The sequence below is a fragment of the Rhinolophus ferrumequinum genome, chromosome 7, assembly GCF_004115265.2.
Source record: "Rhinolophus ferrumequinum isolate MPI-CBG mRhiFer1 chromosome 7, mRhiFer1_v1.p, whole genome shotgun sequence".
In the NCBI taxonomy this organism is placed as follows: Eukaryota; Metazoa; Chordata; class Mammalia; order Chiroptera; family Rhinolophidae; genus Rhinolophus; species Rhinolophus ferrumequinum.
In genome coordinates this window covers 22,188,844-22,213,255 of record NC_046290.1, presented here as the reverse complement: position 1 = coordinate 22,213,255, position 24,412 = coordinate 22,188,844, and the positions used below count along the sequence as shown (strand labels likewise).

General features: G+C 40.7%; 1 protein-coding gene across 1 annotated transcript in view; it reads left to right on the top strand.

Moving 5' to 3' along the window:
- ADAMTS12 (ADAM metallopeptidase with thrombospondin type 1 motif 12) overlaps window positions 1-24,412 on the top strand; it is a 271,688-nt gene that overhangs the window by 176,965 nt on the left and 70,311 nt on the right. The window contains exons 14-17 of the mRNA XM_033109831.1: window positions 1,823-1,943; window positions 4,779-5,023; window positions 6,515-6,653; window positions 19,891-20,017. Of these exons, the coding sequence (XP_032965722.1) occupies window positions 1,823-1,943; window positions 4,779-5,023; window positions 6,515-6,653; window positions 19,891-20,017 (632 nt within the window). The remainder of the gene's footprint in view (window positions 1-1,822; window positions 1,944-4,778; window positions 5,024-6,514; window positions 6,654-19,890; window positions 20,018-24,412) is intronic.

Below are 24,412 nucleotides of genomic sequence, written 5' to 3'. Positions count from 1 at the left end.
TGAGAGCCTTTATGTTTTACATGCAACAAGGAGGACTGGCTTATGCCTTTGTAGGTCTTCTGTTAAATATTTAATTCAGTGTTGATTGTGCTGTGTGCAACTGACGGGAGAAGCAAATGGAGGGAAGTCTCCACGAGAACCCATCCAATGTGCTGTGGGACAGCATATCAACGATCTGTGTGTGTCTCCTTCCCCCAAACCTGCCCCCATGTATGCCTGTAGATATTTCGGGGGAAGAAAGATGGGCTCAAGGTATTTGTTTTTATGGCTTTCTTTCCTTTTTTCTTCACATTTTTTATCTGTCCCCATTTGGTAGAGATATTTTAAAAACACTTTAAAATGAATATGTCTCAGAGTAAGTTTCCCTGGCCTGTTCTAAATCAGTGAAGGAAAGAAAGTCACTGGGAATATGATTTGTAAAGGACAGCTTATTAGAGGATGGTCCACCTTAATGAAAACACATCACTTTGGCATTTTACTCACAAGGCTTTGCATCCAATTTCTTTTCTTTCCATTGTGATTAGCATGAGTAAGTCTTTTTAATCTCTTAGCACTGCTTTTTGTTTGTTTGTTTACATCTGGATCAATTACCACTGTCTTTGGACCTAAAGGAAATTACTGATGGTTAACCTAGGAATGGAGCTGTCTGTCAGTGGGCATGAACTCCCTGTTTAGCTGCTGGAGGGAAGGTCCATTTAAGATCCAAACTGTTCTTGTCAATCATTTGAGGTGGCTTTAAAATAAGAAAGGGGATTATCTTTGAGAGCGAAAGAAGATTACCTGGGGACAGTTCTTCTTCCCAAACAGAAAAGAACAATCTGACTAATAGAATATGGTATACTTCTCCCTCTTTCTTTCACCACTGACATGTGGTTAGGAGCATAGGCCATGGTAGAAAGCAAGCAACACAGAAGTTCAACTGAAGCTCCCATGTTTTCTAACTTTCAGTCTAAGTGTCATGATTCTTTGGTTTCTGATGCAACCAAACACTGATGCTCTCTTTTTTCAGAATGGGAATTTTAAGATGGGAAAGCGTTGGCTGTATTGATGGACTGAGGAGAAGGAATAAACAGAGAGGGAAAGATGATGATTCAGGAGGACCAATGGACAGAACACTGAGAAGGGGTTTGGTCCAGCGCACAGGGCAAAATTAGTCTTGGCTCAGAGGAGAAAATGGCCAGTTCTTCCTCTGCAGCTGGAGGCAAGGATGGCTGGGATACAGCTAAATGTGGGGTCTGGGGTCACAGGAATCTTTGCAGGGTCTGATGATGGATCTCTAGGTCAGAGATTCCATCCGTTAGGGACTGGAATGGTCTCAGCGTTAAGCTAGCCTTTCTCTGATGGCTGATTGTTCACCTGCTATCTTCAAACAGAAACCAGGGAGAATAACCCAGTGAGGAATGTAAAGGGATCGACCAACCAAATTATAGGAGGAATAACTGCATCACCCCTGAGAAGCCTTCGTAGAGAGAAGGGCATGAGGTTTGCACATCTGAAAGGGACTTGGCCGCTCCACCCACTTCGATTCTAAGACATTTTCCTAGTTAAATTTGTGGAACTGTTCAATTCTGCCTCTGACTCAGGGGAAATTGGAGACCCACTCAGTGTGTACCTCTTACTCCTCTAAGCAAATATTTCGTTCACCATCAGTGGATGCTTTGTTATTCTTCTGCTGCCACCAGAGAAAAAGGAAACATTTGTTCTTGTATCTGCCCCCACCCCAATCTCATCAAGAGCAAAGGGGGAAAGTAGAAGTCAAAGATCCAAGGCAGGTGTGACATCTCCTGCCTGTGTCATTCATTCTACACCTCTCTTCCTGCAGAGGGTTGGCTGTGACTATGAGATCGATTCCAACGCCACAGAGGATCGCTGCGGAGTGTGCCTTGGGGACGGCTCTGCCTGCCAGACCGTGAGAAAGATGTTTAAACAGAAAGAAGGATCTGGTAACAAAGAAACACATACATAATTGAAGTAACAGGGGACTGAGTTGAAGGGCAAGATTGATTTTTTTTTTTAACAGGTTGTGACTTTCAAAGAATTCAAAATGAGAAAGATGGGAGAAAAGTGATTTTGCTGAATGAATATATTCAACATTCTTAATGCTTTGGAGATAGTCTTACCGGCCCTGAAAATAGAACTATTCTAGTTCCTTGAAAGAGAATAATGTCTCGATGACCCTTTACTCCTGCAACTTTTTAATATGATTCTCATTTCTGTAAAGGTCATGAGGATGAGACACACAGTATTTGTTCTTCATCTCTGTTCTGCCAACCACTTTTTTCCATTGAAACACTAGATTAGGGGGTTAGCAAACCGTGGTTATAGGTATTCTCCACCTCGCTGTGTGATGTGGCCTAGATTTCTTCTCTTGGGAACTCAGTTTCCTCATTTTTTAGATAAAGAGGTTGGTAGCCATTCCCTTCCACTTGAATGTCCATTAATAGGGGATTGGTTAAATAAATGGGTTCATGTCATTTTTGCAGTTATTGAAATGCTCAAAAAATATAAAAAGATATATTAAATTTTAAAAGCAATAGTTAGAATCGTTCATGTAGTATGATCCCACTTGTTTAAAAATGTATGTGTATACATGCTTATATATACAAAGAAAAATTTTGTAAGAAAATAAACTATTACATTAAACTATTAACTGCAATTATCTTTGATACAGAGTACTAGAGGTAGAGGGAAATGAAAACTTTTACTTTTCATTTTACACCCTTCTCTACTGTGGGTTCTTCCGTCACGTGGAAAGGCGTCTGGTTGATACTTTATCATGGTTCTTTTTTTAACTCCAAATCACTATAATTTTATCCTTTGGCTTTCTTCTGGGTATTCTTCTGCAAATATATGTTACAAACATGTATTATATTTGCTCATGGCTAAATCTACTTCAGTGTATGTCTTCTGCCTATAAAGTGTTCAGAAGTAGCATTTCCATTCACTGAAAACTTTTATTTTAAATTTGATGTACCTCCCCCTTCAATTTGGCAGAATCTGCCCATGATAAATATTTATAATTTTGGATTTTCTCTTTAAATGGAAGATAAAATGCAATCTCTTCTGTTTTGTTTTTCCATCTAGCTTTCTTTTCTTTTTGTTTGTTTTTAAACAAGGGATGAGATAGAAGCCAGGTGATTTTCCTACTTGAATTCTACTGTGAGAAGCCATACAATATCCTAGGTCAGAAAATAGCTACAGGTAGCACACTCCAAAAGCCATACATACTGGCTTCAATTACAGGTGATGAATATTTCTCCTGAGCTCATTATAAACTAGTAGTTTTAACGTGCTGTCTCAGGCCAGTGTGTGAGGGCCAAATGGAATTTAATTAAGTACTACAAGACTTGCATTTTGGTTCCTCTGGATGGGAGCTGCCAGTTTGAAAAATGGGACTGAGTTTGTGGCCTGTACCCTCAGTTTCTGAGCAAATTATTCCTGCTGGCCAGCCTACTGTTTTAGCTCCCAGGACTCCATGCTACTTTAGGGTCCAGGAGAAGAGGAGCACCCAGGCCACTTTTAGGTGACAGAGATGAGGGTTTGCTTGTCAAGCTGAAAAACCAAATGTATAGTCAGTGGAAAATAACCAGGATGACAAGGTCTTACCACCATGTTTTACATGAAAGTATTGAAGGAATAGAGAATGTTTAGCTTAGAAAAGGGCAAAATAATGGAATAGCAGAGCTGGGAAGGATGTCAGACCTCACCTCATTCAAGTCCCTTCATTGTGCAGATGACATTCAGAGAAGTTAAATAAGTTGATGAATGTCACAGAGTCGTTCGTGGTAACACAGAAACTAGAAATCAAGTGTTCAGACTCCCAGGCTGCAGTATTCCCTTCACAGTACCGTCCCCAGAGTCCATGTTTTACCCATCCTATTGTGTTTATGAGGTGATGGTTCTCAAGAAGCATAAATAAGATGAATCCATGAGGTGCTGAGCACGTGCTGCCAAAGAGAGGAAACCATTATGTGTTAATTCCTTTTCCTCCGCACTCTGTCTCCTCCCATAACAACCAGTAAGCAAGAGAAAGCCTGGCTAGAACTGATTGTCTTTAAATGGATGTCCTCTGTGTTTTTTCAGAAGACTGAATTAGAAGACGTGAAAGTAAAATATAAGATCATATTTCAGCAAAACTTAAGAAAACATAAGAAAAAAACCAAAAACCCTTTCTAACGAATAGACTTGTCAAGCAACATAAAAAGCTGTGCTCAGAGCTTAGTTTCTTTTCACCAGCTGTATTCAAGAGCACTAGATAGCTGTCAATCCAAGATTCCCTCCTGGATTCTCTTAATGAAGTTACTTCTAAGAGTCTGTCTTTAACTTGCCGGCAATGAGGATGAGCAAAAGGATGTATCCAAGGCAATGTTTGAGAAGATTAATCTGACAGCAGCAACAAATGGGGGAGCAGAGCTACTAATGGGAAGCTAGCTAGGGGATGTAAAATTTTGAACTATCAACATAAAATCGCAGAAAAATAAATTGCTGGGTGAACCACAAAAGCTCCAGAGTCCAATCTGCATTTATTTCACCTCTCCTCACAAAACTGTTTACATACTGAGCCACAAAGCCCCTGAGCTTTCTACTTATGGCCAACTTCTTTAAACAACCCCCCTCCCCCATACTTAGCACATCTACCAATCCGGGTGACCACCCAGGAGGAGGGCAAGGGCGCTAAGTAATGGAGATGCTGGGAAGAGGATGAATGATGAGTCAGAAACACATTGTGTTCAGCTAAGCTAGCCGGCCTCTTTCATTATTTTATCTTCTCTCCTTAGGTTATGTTGACATCGGACTGATTCCAAAAGGAGCAAGGGACATACGGGTAATGGAGGTGGAGGGAGCTGGAAATTTTCTGGCCATCAGGAGTGAAGACCCTGAAAAATATTACCTCAATGGAGGATTTATTATCCAGTGGAATGGGAACTACAAGCTGGCAGGGACCATCTTTCAATATGACAGGAAAGGAGACCTGGAGAAACTGATGGCTACAGGTCCCACCAATGAGTCGGTGTGGATCCAGGTATACAGAAAGGAAACTGCTGACATGTACATTAGCTAAGATCTCTCTAATTTTCTTTTTCAAGGTATTTGCTAGGTGACATTGATTATGAATCCCTAAAGCTTCTTTAAGCAAGGAACAGGGAGAGAAGCAAGATATTAATTTGTGCTATTAATCCTTTATTGCCTAGAAATTGCTGAAACCCCCATAATGAAATTCCAGGCACCCTAAATTGTCCATTGGGTTTAGTTTCCAGTATGGTGGACACAGGCTGTTGATTTGAGGATGATTGTTCCTTGGGTCTAAAAAGGATGTTATCAGTCTATGTCAGTCTGGCATGAATTTCTAAGTAGCTTTGCAGCAGTGGTGATGAACTGATATAGTTTTTCCACATGGTGTCATGTGGTTGTCCTCAGGCAAGAGATTTGACTTTGTGGAACTCTTGAGGGAGAGAGGAGTTAGGATACAGGATGTCCTCCTCAAAGGCACAAGTGATTTGTCTTTCATATTGGAAAAGAACTATAGTAAAGGAGTAGAATATTATACCAGTAGAAATAAAGCAGGTTGGGGATGACGGATGGCTCAAGAGAGTCAGATCTAACCATATTCAGATGTTAGAAGGTCAATTGAGAGCCAGATATCACAGCACTCACAGAAGCTGGAGGTCAAGGCTTGACAGTTATGATCCATAAATGTGAGGAGACCTGACATCTTACCTGCCCACATGGGAAAGGATTTATATATGGGAACCTCGAATCCCGTGAAGCAACCAATCCACTGCCTCTAAGTTGAAGATGAATCTACTTTAGATTCATGTAATTACGTAGTAGATTACCTGCAGAAGAGGGAAGTTAGGGGAAGGTCCTAAGAGTAGTATGCCTTGGCTAAACCCCATGACCAATTTTATCTCAGAACTATATGCTTTAAATAAATGAATCAGCTGGACAGCTAGTGAAGGGCATCATAAGGCAATAACAGCAACAACAACAAAAGTTAATGTTTATTGAATGCGAAGTACATGGCAGGCACTGTCCTAATCGTATCTAATTTATGTTACATTTATTTACTGATTTAACCCTCACAACAACCCTATTAGTCATGTTATTATTATCCTCACTTTGTAGATGGGGAAACTAAGGCACAAAGAGATTAAGTAACTTCCCCATAATCACAATGTTAGTAAGTACACATAGTGACCTACCAGCCTTTTGTTGGAAAGGATGCTCCCTGCCCTTCCCTCCAAGTAATTCCCATATGATTAGACGACCCACGAATTTCTGTGGGAATTCGGTCAAGAAATAATAGAATGGAGGAGATTAAATATAGAAATAGCTATATGCAGATATACAGGTGGAAGTAGAGGAAGACCGAGCAATATGTCCATTTACTGGCATTTGTTCCAGTGTATGCCTCCATAACGAAGATGATGGACATTCTGTAGGATTTTTACACAAGTGGTTTGCAGTGTAACATCATGGCAGAGTTTGACATGACCCCACCCTTGCCTTTTAGCTTCTATTCCAGGTGACTAACCCTGGGATCAAGTATGAGTACACAATCCGGAAAGATGGCCTTGACAATGACGTGGAGAAGCTGGTATACTTCTGGCAGTATGGCCGCTGGACAGAGTGCAGTGTGACATGTGGAACAGGTAAGAATAGCTGCTCTCACTGGGGACCCACGTCAGCTCCACAGTGGGCCACGGAGGCGATCCAAGCCACTGGTTTGCCTTCTGTACCCATAGGTCTACAGGGTTCCACAAAGGTGGCCCAGGGGCCCATGTGGGATGTGGGATGTGCAGATCATGCTCTAAAGGGAGAGGCAGTTTTTCTTTCCTCAGCTTTACATACTGTCTCTCATGAAAGATTTTGTTTAAAGAAAGGGTCACGTGTCTCTTGAAAAGGAAAACAAAGACTGAAAAAAACCCTGCTCTGATTAAAGACCCAGAGAACCACAAGAGTCAAGCAACCTGCCTGAAGACATACTATAAATCATGGCCAGATCCAAAACATAACCAGCTCTCCTAATTTCCAGCCCAGTGTTCTTTTTCTGTCTCCAGTTTGCCAATCTTTTATATCGACTGGGAGAGTAGTTTTCTCTCACAAAATCAGGTGTTGGAGAGATTCCTTGCTGTTGTATGTTGGGATGGGATAGGTTCTGTTACAGTAACAAAGAAATTGAAATCACAGGAATTCAACACAATGAAGGTCTATTTTTAAGCCATTCCAAGTCTGACACAAGTTGTGTGGCGCTACTTCATCTTGTAGCTGAGCTGTCTGAAACGTGTGGGTTCCAGCTTGCCCCACAGGGGAAGAGAGAAATGGAAGAGGCAGACTGGCTCTTACTAATGACCTTGGCCTGGAAGTGACCCAGATCACTTCTGCTCACATTTCATGGTTGGACCTTAGTCCTATGGGCACAATCCAACTACAAAGGGGGGCTGGGGACCGTCAAGGAGCGTGTGGGCATTTGTAGAGCACAGATTCTCATGCTGGAGGGCTAGATGGACTTTTCCAAGGCCTGTTAAGGCAGAGATCAGGACCTGCTGGGTACTTGTGGCTCGTCACACATTTTGTGGGGGAAGGGAGGGGACTTTAATAGCAGTGCCATGTGAGAAAGCCTCTGCTTCTCTTTCTCCTTTCGGATCATGTCTAAGTCTGTTCTGGAACTTCCTGCCTCTAGCCTGTAACTACTGCCTATGACATTTGGGCAACTACAGGGTGAAGTACCAGGATCAGCTCTGTAGCAAAGGGAATAAAAGGGGAGGGGTGAATGGTTCAGAAGAACACAGTCCGCTCCTCCACGGGATTCTATCTCACATACTTTGACTCAACGCCCCTTGCTGCCTTGGTCTTTCCCAGTCTCTCTACCCGACCCCAGGAAAGAGATCTGGAGACAGACATTGAGTCAAGTGCCATCAACCTTATGAACAATTTTTGTACTACCAACTTCTTTTTTCCCCATTCTTCAGTACGGAAAACCAAGGGTTTGCTTTTAGAAATCATAGGAATCATATGTTCATTTCCAAATGTCTGATGCTTTGAAACTCCTAAGCCTCTGGAAATCTGTCTAGGTCAAAGGTGGCATCTGTGGCAGCAGCCATAAGAAGGTCAGTACTGCTTTTCCCACCACTGCCTCCAGCATTTCCACGTCCTGCCTCCACTGCCCAGGAGGGCTGGGCTCCCGTGAAGCAAAAGCAAAATTTAGGCAAAAAATAACTTGGTGAAAACTATTTCCCTGAGGAGCAGTTGTGAGGAAAATGAAGTCATTGGGACTATAGTTACAAATACTTTTTCAATTTCTCATTCCCTTTGTTCTCTTTTATCAATGAAGGGCAGGTTTAAGCTTAAACTATTGTCCCAGGATACATAGGAGAAGAACTCAGCCTGACTGGGCAGAGACTCCTCAAAAAAACAGGAGAACATCCACCGCCCCCACCACCACACACACATACTTCTCTTTCAACATAGATGAACCCTCTGCATTACACGTGCAATACTTCTGAGCATAGGAAATACAAGATTAATGGCTGATTTGTGCAGGGATCATAAAGATACATCCTCAGTTAGCTAGGAAATGAAACAGCCTTACCAAATGTGAATCAGGCATTTGGTTTTGATACCATTTGACCCTTTAGCAACACTTCTGTCTACTTGGGCAAATGTCATTCTGGTTATTAAACCTTAAGAGGAAGTCTCAGGGAGTTTCAGCCACACTGCCTATTTAAGTGACTGTGAGCTCTCTTACTTGGCGGAAAAGAAAGACAGCGTATCTACTTTCATACTCTCAAATACAGAGAACATAATGCTAATATTCACACAGGACAGACACTGCTACATAGAAAGATGGAAGACTGCCTGAAACACTGCATCATTCAGCAATTTATTTTATTTTCCTTAAGTGAAAACTTTCTATATTATAAAAGTAAGTTAAATACATTACTGAAAAATTAACAATAAAGTCACCACCCTTACACATGCACTTTGGTACTTTGTTTTATTGCCTTTCAATATTCGCTTTTCTAATCATAGATGTAGGTAGTTGTATGCATATGGATGTATTCATATACATGTACACATGTGTTTTCACTTAACACCGTGGGTGTCTTTCCATGTGTTATTCAATCTTCGTAGCTATCATTTTTTATGCATAGACTACATTTCACTAGCAAGAGAAGGCAAAATTCCCTCACCCAATTCCTTATTGATCCTCATTCTCTGCTGAGCATCTTTGGGTCCATGTAAAGAATGATCTTTTTGGCGTGAATTTGTAGATGGAATTTCTAAGTTCAAAGAGTATAAATATTAAGAAACTTTTTACCAAATTGATTCCCATAGTAAAAGGGTTATAAACAGGTTGTAGCAATAATTTTATTTTATTTTATTTTCGTATTGTACTATTTTAGTTTTACACTTTTTTTAAACTGAGAAAACATTTCAAATGTTCCAGCAAAATGGAAAATGTAATAACAAACTCCTGTATATCATCCACTCAGCTTTAGCCTATCTTATATGTCATGTTTGTTTCACTCTTCATTTTTAAAGGAAAAAAAAATACACAAAAACACTTGAAGAGCAATCCCTAATTCTACTTCCTTTCCTTTTTCTCCAGAGTTAACTGGTGTCACTATTTTATTTTTGTGTGGAAGAAACACTAGAGGGAAGGAAAGAGATAGAAGGTCTTTGCAGTACGCTGGGGAAATCATGACAGTGGCTTGAATGAGAATTAAGGTGGCAAAGATGGAAGAATTATATGAATGTGAAGATATTTAGGAGGGAGACTGGACTGGACTTACTGGTTGATTCAGTTTATCTGTTGGTAGAGGGCAGGTTTGAGCATGAGGGAAGGCTGATGGGTAAAAGCCAGTGTTTTTCCCTGGGTAACTGGTGAAATGGCGGTGTCACTCACTGAGATGTGGAAAATGTGACAAGAAAAAGGTCTGAAGAAGAGTTTATGATTTTATATATATATATATATATATATATATATATATATATATATATATACACACACACACACACACACACACACACATATATTCACCATATATTCAGTTAAAGTGCCTGTGAGATTTCCCCATGAAAATGCCCAAAGGCAGTGTTTGTCAGGCTGTTATAACAAATTATCATAGACCGGATGGCTTCAACAACAAACATTTATTTCTCACAGTTTTGGAGGCTGGGAAGTCCAAGATCAAGGTGCTGGCAGATTCAGTTCCTAGTGAGAATCCCGGCTTGTAGATGGCTACCTTCTTGCTTGTATCCTCACGTGGCAGAGAGAACAAGAACACTGCTGTCCTTCCCTCTTCTTAGAAGGGCGTTAATTCCATCATGAGAGAGCCCTACCCTCATTACCTAATCCAACCCTAATTACTTCCCTAAGGACCCATCTCCAAATGCCATCACACTGGGGATTAGGTCTTTAATAGATGGATTTTGAGGGGGACACAAACATTCAGTCTATAGCAATGACCTATCAAATTTATTTTATGCAGAATGGATTCCTGTTATAGTTATTCTGTTGCCTTTTTTAGCATTAGATTTGTTATGTATTTTGGAATTACAATTTCAGGCTTGATTTGTGTGTGATTTCCTTTTAGTTTCTTTTCCTTTTTTCAATTTCCTGCCCCTTTCCTCCCTTCTCCCCACTCTTTCTAGTATTTTGCAGTTTTTGTCCTGAGAATACTGTGAGACCTCATTTCAAGACAGAACTTGCTGGGGTTGTTCAGCATTGTTGTCTCACATATGTCAGGAATCACCATGGAACCAGCAGGCCTCTGGCCGAGCTCCTGAGTGAGAAACTGAGCCCTTGTTTGGCCACCTTCCTAGGCCTAAAACTCAGGAGTTAAGGCTCTAAGAAGTTTGTGATGAGGGTGGTCTCGTTTCCATGTCATATGAAGTCCTCAAATTTCACTGCCGCTGAGCTCATGGCCACCACTGCTTCTGGCCAAGGGCCCGACAGACCCTTCACTGATATCCTGCTCACGCTTTGGCAGGGATGTTTACCTACATGAGCATTGTGTCTTTTTGCTTTTCCCTTTTTATATTTTTACATTTTATAGCTTAATATTTTTTATACATTTGTATTTTACATGTTACTCTTGTTATTTGAAGCGAAAGTCTCTTTGAGCATGAATTCACTAAGATGCTGTTTTCTTAGTTTGACTATTTAAACATTGTTTTATCTTTGTTCGAGATCAGAAATCCATGTGAAAAAACCGGCAACACAGTATTATAAACTGAGCTAAGTGGCATGAAGCCAGCTTCTTGTCCACAGCCCACTTTTCAAAGGTAAAGAGGACCCTCAGAGAACCCCAGCGACTTCTCTCTGTGCTCTTCTCCAGGCGTCTGTCCTCTCAGCCACGTTTGCTTTCCCTCCTGCCTTATCTGTGGGGAGTGACTTTGGGGGAATTTAGGACTAGCTATCCTTCAGGAAAAGTTGGAAAGAGCTGGAATAATAAGTGCTACTGTCCATGACAAAAGGCTTGTTAAAAAATATTCACCTGAATGGCCCATCAAAAGACCAACCATGAAAGTTTCAACCAATGGATTATCTGTGAAGAAGCAGCTGCAGAAATGGCTTGACACAGATGCTGGTCTCGATGGGAAGCTTTATTAGGACTCTTTATTAAACAAGAAAATACTTTAGAAAAAACACAAGATCGCTTTCACGGAAATGTAAAAGCTACATTTTTGCCCCACTGCACCTCTAGTACTGCAGAACTCTGTCAATGGTAATACGTGCTAACCAACATTTCCTTGTTTCCTGTAAAACTCATAGTCATTGCACTATTGTTAGAAAACAGGCTGTCACTTCTGAACGTGGCCTTTTCCAATTTTGTGCTCTGTGGTCTCCCCTATTCTGTATGTTCGGGTCTATAAGTACTGCAGTGGCCTGCACGTAAGGGAGAACACGCCAGTTTTTGCCCTAGCCTGGACTTCAAGTTTCCTTTCACTTGGCTGAGTTCTCTCTGGAGTTTAGTTTTTGTGCCTTTGTTTAAGGAACATCATGTTCTGCTAGGAAAAGGCCCCAACGACCATGCCAACAAAGCTCCTAGAGAATGCTCGTGCTGTTTTAAGCTGCCTTGGAAACTACATTGTGTTCTCTGGAAATAACTCCAGATCCTTAGGTTTGCTGAAACTAGTCCTTTTAGGGGTTATCTGACAGTATTCCTATAACACTCAACGTAACCATGTAGTTTGAGATATGAGTATGTCCACATACCGTTGATAAAGCATGAGCATCCTAAGTAGGGACACATACTCCATTCTGACCCTCATTCGTGACCACGTACTGACGTTTAGAAGACAGAATTCACTTCTTTAGAAAATCAGAGTCCGGTATGTATTTGATTTTTTCAAAGTTCACTCACTCATCTTGGTGCTAATCCATCTGACTTTGTCCACTATAATTTTCAGATAGGATCAACCAAATCAAGATACTAATCTCTAACAATACCTGGAGGATGTTTTTAAATGTAGGACTTAATGAAGATAATAGGAGGATTTATTGACATGATTTAAGCATATATATAAATGTATAAAATAAACTACAAGTAAATAACCTTTCAGTTGTAGTTCACAGATGAACTAATGAGAACCCTTAGCCAGGGTGGCTAATTCACTTTTTATTTATTTTATTTATTTATTTATTTTTTTTAGTGATTGCCCTCGAGTTTGCAATATACACTTACAGCTAATCCAAATCCCCTTTCAAATAACACTATACTACTTCATGGGTAGTATGAGTGCCTTATAATAACAAAATAATCCTAACTGCTACCTCCCATCCCTTATGTCATTGCTGTCATTCATTCCACTTATATGGAAGCATACCTAAGTATAATATATATACATAAGCATACATCGTCAAATACATTGTTGGCATGATTATTTCTAACAAACTGTTATCTGTTAGATCAGTTCAGCATAAGAAAAATAAAAGTTTTTCTTTAACCTTCATTTATTGTTTCTTTGATGCTTTTTCTTTCTTTATGTAGATCCAAGTTTCTGACCTATGTTATTTTCTTTTTCTCTAAAGAACTCTTTTAACATTTCTTGCACAGCAGGTCTGCTGGCAACAAATGCCTTCAATTTCTGTTTGCCTAAGAAAGTCTTTATTTATCCTTCACTTCTAACTGATATTTTCACAGGGTGGTGCAGGATTCTAGACTGGTGGGTTTTTTTCTCTGAACACTTTAAGTATGTCACTCCACTCTCTTATTACTTTAATGATTTCCGAGAAATCAGATGTAATTCTTTCTTTGTTCCTTTATAGGGAGGTGCTCTTTCCCTTTGGCTTCTTTCAGTGGTACTTTTTTTAGCTTTGATTTTCTGTAATTTTAAAACGATATGCCTAGGTGTGACTTCCTGGAGCATTTATCCTGCTTGGTGTTTACCAGGTTTCCTGGATCTGTGGTTTGGTATCTGACATGAATGGTGAAATTCTGGTTCCTGTGGTAGTTTCTGCTCATGCATTTCTGCTCCAGGAAGTTATGAATCCCTCTGTCCAACCGTCTGTCTCTCCACTCTTGGGAGCAGCATTTTGCCCTGGGCCCTCTTCTCTCGTATATCCAGGAAAAGTTGTTGATTTTTCAGTGTTTGTTGCTTTTTACGTGTTAGGACAGAGTGGCGACTTCCAAGTTTCTTACGTGTGGAACCATTAACTGGAAATCTTTCCAAGGCGGATAATTTAATGGTCTGTTATTCTGCTGGTCTTCTTAGTCCCATTCCATTTTTACCCCATGCAGCCAGCAGAGATTAGTCCCTGCCTTACTTGCAAGCCCTTGGTTTTGTTCTCTATGCACTCTACACTTGCGTGCGATGTCTCAGTTGGTTTCTATGAAGACTTGCTTTGTTCGGTGTGCCCTGAGAAACACTGACTGCCTACTGTTCTTGTTAACTCGTGAGTATTATGAGATTCTCAAGCTTCTGATTTTCTTTAAGTGTGTGCCTGATTTGTACACAGTGGCTGCAGAATGGAATTATAAGCAGGAAGGAATACTTGCTAATTATGGTAAATTTTGAAAATAGATCCTTCATACGCAAGAACTTTGTCCTCCTTAATTCCATTAAACATTCTTCAAGTACCAGCAATTGTCCTGTTTGAGCATTTCTTACATAATTTCTTATAAGTTGACCCCTGGCTATGACAGTCAATTTATGTAATCAGTTCATTGGGATTTCAGGGGGATAAACACTATTGGCTTTGAGTCCTCCACTGTTCTGAGGTGTGTGGGTTTCAGCAATGGATAATAATAAAGTCAAACCTCATTAATTGATGCTCAATTAATGTTTGTATTTATTGAAATCAGTGTCAACGTCCTTCTGAGCTAGGAAAAAACATGAATTATGTAACTGATGGCTCAGGTGTTTGTAGTAAAGAGGTTGCATCCTAGGAGTGGGAGGACCGGGTGATTTGGGTTTGCTCTGTTCCCTGGTCTCAGATGGTGAAGCCAACCCTGAATTCACAACATGCAGGAAACAATTGTAGAGGAAGTTAATGCCATGATTGGATAAGTGGGTTATAAAGACGCTTCAGGTTCAGGTTCAAAAACTGTTCTCAAGAACCTAATATGCATTAAGCACTATTCCAGGACTAAGGGTTCATCATGGACACATCAGGATACATAGCCTATTGTACTGTAATCTCATGAAGATGACAAGAAAACTGAGTCTGGGGAAGGTTAGGAAGATTGCCTGAGATCACTCAGCAAGTGTTTAGAACAGGATTCAAATCCATTTATGATTCTGATGGTGGTAGTGGTATCGATATTGATGTTGTTATCATTGATCCCCACCCCCAACACCCCCACACACATGCTTCAATGTGTTTGAGCTCTTTTAGTGGCGAGACCCAAATTCTACTTGACTGTACCTTCATTATGAAATATAGATCTGAACTCATTGATCAAGGAAATCAGAGAGGAATGGTCCAAAGAGCCAGAAAAAAACAATGGTGTTTTTTTAGTGGAAATGGAAATTGAAAGTTGGTAAAGTAAGGATGGACTTGTCAGCAAGACAGATGTTTAACAATCCCCTCTTACTCATCCCTTCTTTCCACACAGTTAATGTCATTTCTGTATAATTAGGGGAATCGTAGTGACTGCCCTCTACTGATTCACAGAGTTATCATCTCACATTATTAAAATCAATGTTATACCTAGTTTTAGAGTAAATTTTTTAGATATTATAATTTTTAGCATTACAATTTATGTGCTAATGTAAAATTTAACTTGTATTGCTCAACTTGTACTCACTTAAGTCATTGTAAAGAAAGTGATCTTGTTCTTTGTCAGTATTTGAAAGACTGGATATATAGTCTTTAATTTCTTTGAATCTTTCGGATGATATGATTAAATGTTTAGTGCCTTGAGTATCTTTGATCTTAAGTTAATAGGAAAATATTGTATTTTTTCACCATAGGTCGTTACAATGAGCAATGTCTTCAGTTGTTTTCTCTATATCCTTCCTAAATTGAATTTTTGAATCAGGACAAATCCTATATGAATTAAATTAACCATTTAACAGGCTCCCTCTATTTTACAGTCTCAATATTGAATTAAGAATGTGATGAACTATGTCACTGTTTTTTCTTTCTTTTTTTTCTTGGACATAAGGAACTTCACTTATTCTTTATATCAAGTCAAAATTTCCACTCTCGATGATCATTCTTATGGATTTAGGAAGATTTTTCTTAAAAGTAAAGTCTCTTAATTGATCTTTCACTGCTAGTATCTAAGATTTACTGTCTATAGCTGCGTGGTGATATTCTCATTGCTACATGGAGAAAGAGACTCAGAATCATATGGAAATCACATTTTTGATTTGATTCTCAGATATTTGAGAATGTGAATGATTTATACTTAATGTCTTTTTCAAGTAAATACTTCCAGATAAGCAGCTAACTCTGTGCTGTGACAACATATTGATTGACTGTCATTCTTAATTAAGTAAAATTTATTTTTTAGCTCTATTCAGTGTGTAAAAGAAAGCGACAAAAGGGAAGCCAAATTAAAAGCAAGTATCATTTTTCTTCCTTTAATTTCCATGGAAAGGTCAAGGTCATATAGTTTCAGCCTAATCTCTTACACGTAATGCATTTGCAGTATTACATCAGGATCGCTGCTCTTGAAGGATGACGTGATTCTAACCCCCTTCACAAGAGGTTTACTTAGAAAATAGTTGGATATTACAATCTCCTATGTCAAAGAAAGATTCTGTTACTCAAACAATTGGTTTACAGAGTTTAATTAATAAGTATGTCACTCAGGATTAATAGCTTAAGTGTTTTTACTGCAAAGGAGACCTTATCAGTCGGGGTTCCCTGCAGGGAACATATGGCACACCAAACCCGAATACCTTGACTACTTTACTTTCAAAGGTATGGGTAGGGTTTGGGGAAACTAAGAGAGGTAATGCAGTACCCTGTCTGTTAACAGTAGAGGTTGGACAAACGAGAAGTAAGTAAGGGGAAGGAGCAGTTAGTTATCCAAAGAGACAGTGGTTCCATTTCCTAAACCGAACTGGAAGCCACAGCAATCCATAGGATCAGCTTCCTTGGCTTCAGAGCAGATGCAGAGTGGATCTTGAGAGACAAACAGCAGAAATGTAACACAGAAGAAGAGATTTTTTAAAAAATCAATAAAATTCAATAGTGGTTAGGCTACTAGCAAGCCAACCTGGTTTGCAGCTCTGGGTCTTGACTTGAGAACAAAAGAAAGCTAGCATTTATTGAGTGCTGTTCCAGTTACTGCTCCTTTATAACAAACCAACGTAAATATAGTGCAGTAAAACAACCATCATTTTATTCAACCGTCATTTTATTATGTTCATGGGTTCCGTAAGTCAGAAATGTAGAGGAGGCACAGTAGGAATGTCCTGTGTCTGCTCCATGATGTTTGGCATCTCAGCTAGGATGACTCAGATGGCCCCCGGGGGCTGGAATCATCTGGAGGTTCCTTTACCTCATGACTGGCATCTGGGCTGGGTGACGCCAGGGCGGGTCTCCTCCTACTGTCAGGTACAGCACCTTACACCTCGGTGTCTGCAGTGTCCTGAGAGTGAGAGATCCAAAAGGATCAGATGGAAGTTGCATGGCCTTTTGTGACCTAGCCTCTGACCTCACACAATATCGCTTTTGCTAGACACCATGTCTTGATGCAGGGATGGCATGGTCACATTGTGGAAAGAACTGACGAGGTGAGAGATTGTTGCAGCCATCACTGTAAACAAGGCCTTACCATATGCACATTTTCGAAGCCAAGATGAACTAATATAATTTTGAAGTATTCTGATAACAGTTGCAACCAACTATTTTCTAAGTAAACCGTAAAATTGTATTAACCAGAGAATCCCCTCTTACAAGGTTTCCAATGATTAAACGTTAACTTTGTCTTTCCTTCATGGATTATAGATTTTAAAATGTAGAAAGCACTTCCAGGGATCAACCAGCTCAGCTTCCTGCCCTGAAACTGTCTGAATGTTACCATTCTCATTTTCCTGCAGTTAATCAAGTGATGTGTAGAAGGAAAAGCAGAGACTAGAACCCAGGACCCGTGGATTTTATTTATTTGTTGTATTTATGTAACCAGAAATTTGATAAGGAATGGAATTATAGATTACACTTTACCAAATGAACCCACAAGCACCAGAATTGAGGAAGAAGCACCTGACCAGGTATTGCGTTTCTGTAACCTGGGAGAAGCCAGAGTATTAGATTTGGGGCCTCTCATGGGAGACTGGGGCTGAGCTTTGTATCTGTCATGTGAGAACTTAAAGGCTAGGACAACAGAAGATTAATGCTCACCAGGACCATTCATTCCAAAATAGAAACTGACACATTGTTATTAATTTTCCCTTATGTACTCGATGGTGTCTACCTGACCAGTCAATCTGTTCATCTCTGCGGGTCCAGCGGACTGACCCTTGCAATGTCATCAATGTTCTGAAATGGATTTGATGTAATGTTTTGTGCCCTTTCATCTCTAGAGTCAGGAGCACTGAGCACACTTATCTTTGCTGTTAGTGCATAGAAACAAGCCTTTTTAGGGATGATTCCAACCTATTAGAATCACCTGACAGTTATCTGACAGTTTCCTTTTAAGTTTTGACATGAAGAATTTGCCAGACTACCCAAAGTTTTAACAGAATTTCTAAGTATCTAAGCTTTTTCTTTTTCCTACTCTATGAAAACGCAGATACATGTCAGCGTTTCTAGCTGCAACCTTTTTCAATCTCTATTCCACTCACATTGTCTAAGATGTTGCTACAGGAGTTTGTGTCTTTCCAAACAATGACTCACTCATTGTACCATGAAATTTCCTTTTATGATGCTGCTTCCAGCTGTTGAAAGTGTTTTATTTATATGCATAAAAGAAGAAGCATACACAGTCTATCTGTTGAGAAAGCCTGTATGTTTGAAAGGTTACTTATCTTTTCAAAGAGAATAAAATATTGTTTTATTTAACAATAGAATGCTGTTGATTCATTTTAAAGGATTCACTTACTGTTTTTGCAGCTCCCTCTGATGTCTTTAAATGGTGGGATGCCATCTCTGGCACCTGAGTGTGTAAGCCAGCCTGGGTGATTGGGCAGGGCTGAGTCTGTCTGAGGCAGTGTGCGGTGATGAGTGGTAGGAGAGCTGGCTCCAGGTTGGGTCCTGTCGGCTGTGTGACTATGGGGAAGCCCCTCCATGTCCTTGAAAGGAAAGTCAGGAGGTGACCAGCTTACTGGTGCACTCGTGGCCTTTCCGATTCTGGAGTTCTGTACACCAGTGAGCCAACTCAATGTCTGGCTGCCCTGAGAGCACAGGGTCCAGCCTTCATGCAAACTGATTGCTCTGTCCCTGGGGAGTCCGTCTTCAGTCTACTTACCCACTATTGCATTATTGCATATTTGACATTGTTCTCTAAGAGAGAAAATGACTGTCACCCTCACTGCCATTCACCTCTTAATCTGTAATATTCTGGCCACCCCTCTACGTTCTCTTGGTAATGATGTCCTCGTTAGCAAAGCCAGTGGTCCTTTTTCTTTCTCAACCTATGTGACTTCACTGTGCCTCCGTTTCTTCATCTGTCAGAAAGTGATAATACAGTGTTAACCTCACTGCATCATTGTGCGTTTTCAGTTATATTATTATAGATAATACATTATATATGTGTGTGTGTGAGAGTATTCATATACGTATATATTTGTCTGGGATACACACACACACAGTTTAGAACAGCACCTGGGACAAGGCATGCATTACGTGTGTTAGCTATTATTATACATCCAAAGTCAAGTCCCGCTTACAGATATGCTTAGTTTGCCTGTAGCTCCTGACACTCCCTGGGCGCTTCTCTTATGTTACCAACTTGGTCTCTAAAGGCAGCCGTATTATTCTTGCTATCAAAATCCTCACTTGAAAAACATAACCTCTCACACTTCACAACATTATCTTGAATTTTATTCCTGTCTTTCAGAGTTTATGAACCCCAACTAATGTAAGGTCCCTACCTCCTCTATTCCTTTACTAAACGAATAATGTAGCAATTGTGTTGTAACACCTGGGGGAGATACCTGCTTTTGTTATTTAAATCTCACTTTGTTTTTTTATTTGGCTTATGTATGTTAGTCTTGTCTCTAAGCTAGATCATAATCTATATATTAGATTATATATTAACCTGCCTATATTATCTGTAGTCCTTCCACCCAGTGCCAGCTGCAGCATGTGTGTGGATAATAAGAGGTTCCCATTCCTTATCCCTACTTGAAGAACCAAATACCTAGGGACAATGTTCCCAGCAGCTGGAAGCATGATCCCTTGACATGGCCAGGGCCCACCCCTGACACTGAGCCTGTGGACTCAGGATTTAGTGTGTGTGAACCTTTCTGCCCAACCCCCAGGTATCCGCCGCCAGACTGTCCATTGCATGAAGAAGGGCCATGGGATGGTGAAAGCTACGTTCTGTGACCCAGAGACCCAGCCCAATGGGAGACAGAAGAAGTGCCATGAAAAGGATTGTCCACCCAGGTAAGCAGTAACAACAGCTGGAGCTCTGTGTGTCTTCCTAGAATGATGGCTGATTTAATAGTAATCCAGTGCTCACTGATAAAGGAGGGCTGTGTGGCTTCGTTATTAGAATAAATAGAGGAAAGCTGTGACAGATTCAGTAGCTATGCTGCCAGAGCCTGTGTCAAGCTGTGAGTAGGACATTTTCTTCCCAGAGAGCTGTATTTCTTACAAAGCTGGTGTGTTCTGTGTTTACTTATTTGGTAAGACTAAGTTTAAAAGTATTGTTGAAGACAGTGCTATGTCCATCACCCAGAAGTTCTTTAGTTAGTATATTTGGCTTTTCCAAGAGCACTTTACCAGTGTGACAGTGGCCTCCAGAAAACATGTTGACACTTACAGATCACAGTGCCCATTTGGACCTCAGGCTGCCTGGAAGAGCAGACTTACAGGCCAGGCTTTTTCAACCTCAGCACTATTGATTTTTGGGGCCAGATAATTCTTTGTTTTGGGGGGCTGTGTTGTGCATTGTAGGATGTTTAACAGCGTTCCCAGCCTGTGTCTATTTAGATGTTAGTGGCACCCCATCCCCACAATCCAGGTTCTGACAACCAAAAATGTCTGCAAACGTTGCCAAAGGTCTCCTAGGGGACAAAATCACCCTTGACTGAGAACCACTGTAATAGAGGTATTTATTTGCTGTTAATCATATTAGCTCAAGATATTGGGATCCTAGAAGGTAGCTGGGATGTTGTTATGAGGGGTTGGTGTTTAAAAGAAAGAGAGAGGGAGAAGGAGAGAGATAGGGACAGAGGAAGAGGGGAGGGAGAAGAAGAAAGAAAGAGCGGAAGGGAGGGACAAAGAGAGGGAAAAAGGAAGGAAGATGGATGGAATGATGAATTCTGGGAGTGTCTTCATTCTCTCGTGACCTTAAACGGGTGTATTTAGGTTGCAGATTCCATCAGACATTCGTTCCAGTCCTAAGAAGACACACTAAGAGGAGTTTAGTTTAACAGAAGGGTACTAGTTGACATAATAAATAAGTGACAGGCTGAATTCCAAAGAAGAGGTAGACGAATATGATAAATGCCAAAGAACAAGGTAAAAAAGAAGAGTCTAGACAAGTCATTGAGGATAAACCATATCAATCTCTTACAGGTTCAGACAGGGAGGACCCAGAGGTCAGGGTGTTCCCATCTCAGAATCAGAGGTTTATTCTCTGTGCCGTTCTGTGGTTTCTTGTGGGTGAGAGGTGGGCTATAAGGCCAGAGCTGGACATCACCTCATCTCATTGTAGCTCTTTTGCTGGGAAGAACTAGGAGCTTCAAATGAAGATTAGGCCAGCACCAGGTTTTGTATGTAGGTGCAGTTTCTATGAATCCTTCTCAGGGAAGAGTGGGCCAGGAAAGAGGAACGTTTCTTAGAGCTAATCATTAGCCTACTGCTTTGCAGAGTACACGTGCTTCCCTCACCTCCATTCTTCCTCACAGCTCATGACCCTCTATCAGTAAATTCCTTTTGCACTCATTAATTAGCTACCACTGCACACATGCCTGGGATTCTTGCCTCACTTTTCAAAGCCACTCTCTTTGATGGATTGGCTGTCTTCTGAAAACCACTGCTGTTTATTTCCTGCATCTAATTTTGCCCCTGGTGTTCAGGTCCTCGTTCTTACTGCTTTAAATCATCTGCCTTGGCCTTCATATTACCAGCAAATATTTGTGAAGCATTTGTTATTTCCCATGAGAGAAGCAATGCTGATAGTAACAACATTGTAGTTACCATTTATTTAGCACTGACATTGTGATATAATAAAAGACATATGTTTGATCTCTGTCACTGTTTCTTGGCAGAGCTCCTACGACCTTTGCCATCTCAAGAGTGGAAATGCCAAGTGTCTTTTTGTGTGCTTATGAGACGGCTGGGGGCTGGGGGTTCCTGGAGAGCCTCAGGATGAGGGCTGGCTGCCTGAGAGGAACCAACCCTGTGATTAGAGGCTTGAACTTTCTGCCCTCCACCCCCTAACCTCCGGGGAGGGTGGAGGGACTGGAGGTCCATTACCAATGGCCAATGATTTAATCAGCCGTGCCCTTCTAATGAAGCTTCCATAAAAAACCCAAACCAAAGGGGCATGGAGAGCTTCCAGTGTGCTGAACACAGAGGTGCTGGGAGGGTGGCACACCGGGGAGGCCTTTAGAAGCTCTGCGTCCCCTGCCACATGCCATGCCTTATACAACTCTTCCATCTGGCTATTCCAGAGTTGTGTCCTTTTACAGCAAACCAGTAATCTAGCAAATACGATGTTTTCCTGAGTTCTGTGAGCCACCCTAGCAAATTATCAAACCTGAAGAGGGGGTCGTGGGGACCCCCTATTTAGGGCCAGTGGATCAGAAGCACAGGTGACCACATGGACGTGAGTTGGTGTCTGAAGGGCAGGGCGGTCAGCAGTTTTGCGGGATGAGCCCTTAACTCCAGACAGTGTCAGAATTGCTTAGTGTGGAAAAGCCACACATTTGTTGTTGACACAGAAGTATTGTGAAAATAGAATAGAGGAAAACTGTGTGTGTTGTTTAAGCAGCTACTTTATTCTTGTCAATGTTTCGGAGATGCTCAATATATTCTCTTTATTGTTCTCAACTACTGGGAAAAATAATCATTATTATGCCAATTTTACAGAGGAAGAAATGTATATTACCTCGCTCAGTATCGTGCAGTTAGTAGATTATAGGCGTTTGAATCCAAAGCTACCTAGATATAAGCCTACAGCAGGTCTATATACAGAAGACCCCCACCACCAAAGAGTTGTACGCACCGCTCCCCTCATTCAGGCTGGGTCTAAAGCAAAGTAGGCACTGTGCTAGGTGTGGTGGGCACCAAAATATTTTGACACAGACACTCGCCTGCTGAGGCCATGGTAGAGCTGGGAATATCAGCTGAGTGCATAAAAGCAGTGCTGTCAAGCAGATCAGCCTGTGTTTCTCAGTGTTGTAGAACAGACATCAACCTGTACCTGACATTTTTTTACTCACCTGTAGCTAAAATCTTGGCTTCACTGTTTTCAGAATTCTCTAACCATAAGGGTGGTTATCTTTACCTACCACTGCACTCCAGTTACCAGAACTTTCTAGTTGGAGGTAACCCTACTCTTTGAACACTTTCTAAAAGTTAAGGTCAAGTGTTAAAGCAAGAGAATGATTCCTATTGAAAAGTACATAGATTTTACTGAATGATACTCATGATAGATTGTAAACTGTATTGGTCACATTCTACTCAATTGGTATCAAATGAACACATCAGCATTACAAGTATTAAATGTTTTTCTATTACTATACAGGATATAAACCAAAACATTAATATGGCAGTTATGTTCTTTAGGCACAGTTCAGTGATTTTTTTTTTAAATAAATAGTATTGAATGTCAGTTGAAGTTTTAAACTCAATAACCAAAGGGTCAAGAACTCTAACTAGGGGAAAAAAAAAAAAGAAAAAAAGAATAACTTTAAGCTAACAATGTAAGCTGCTTAAAATTTCTAACACTTTTAACCTATCTGGGTTTTAAGATTACTTTATTAAAAAATACAAGGAATCTGAAAAAAGATTAATACAATTATCTTAATGTACAAAGTCATACATTGTAGCAGTTTTTAACTAAAATTTAAAAACACAACAAGGAGGGCAGCCCTTTAGACCAATTTATTTTATATCCATTTAAAATATCATCCAACAAGGGACAATGAAGTTTACAGCTGGGACAAGTAACACGACCCTACAATAAGATACAACCAGTGCTAGAAGGAGATGGATACTGGGGCAAGAGTCCAGAGGCCAAAGGACAGAAGACGGGCTGAGGATGAAGCCCTGTCGACACAGAGGAGGAGCTTTTTTTTTTTTAAAGTAATTCTGAAGTGATACAGTCTGAGCTCTGTACACTTGAAATTGGCCTGGAAAGCAGTCATGGGGTGGGCTGCAAACCTCGAAGATAGCCATATCCTGATCCCTGGAGCCTGCAGATGTTACCTGATCCGGAAAAAGAGTCTTTGCAGATGTCATTAAGTGAAAGGCTCTTGAAATGGGGAGATTATCCTGGATTATCCCCTTGGGCCCTAAATACCATCACAAGTGGCAGAGGGAACACACACACACACACACACACACACACACACACACACACACGAGACGTCAATATGAAGATGGAGCAGAGCGATTTGAAGACACTAACCTTAAAACTTGGAGTGGTGGGCCACACGCCAAGGAATGCTGGCAGCCACTCCAGACTGAACAAGGCCCAGAACGGATCTTCCCCAGAGCATCCAGCGGGGAGCAGCCCTGCCTACCCTTTGCTTTCATCCTAGCAATACCGATTTTGGATGCCTAGCCTCCAGAACTATAAGGAACTGGATTTCTATTTTTTTAAGC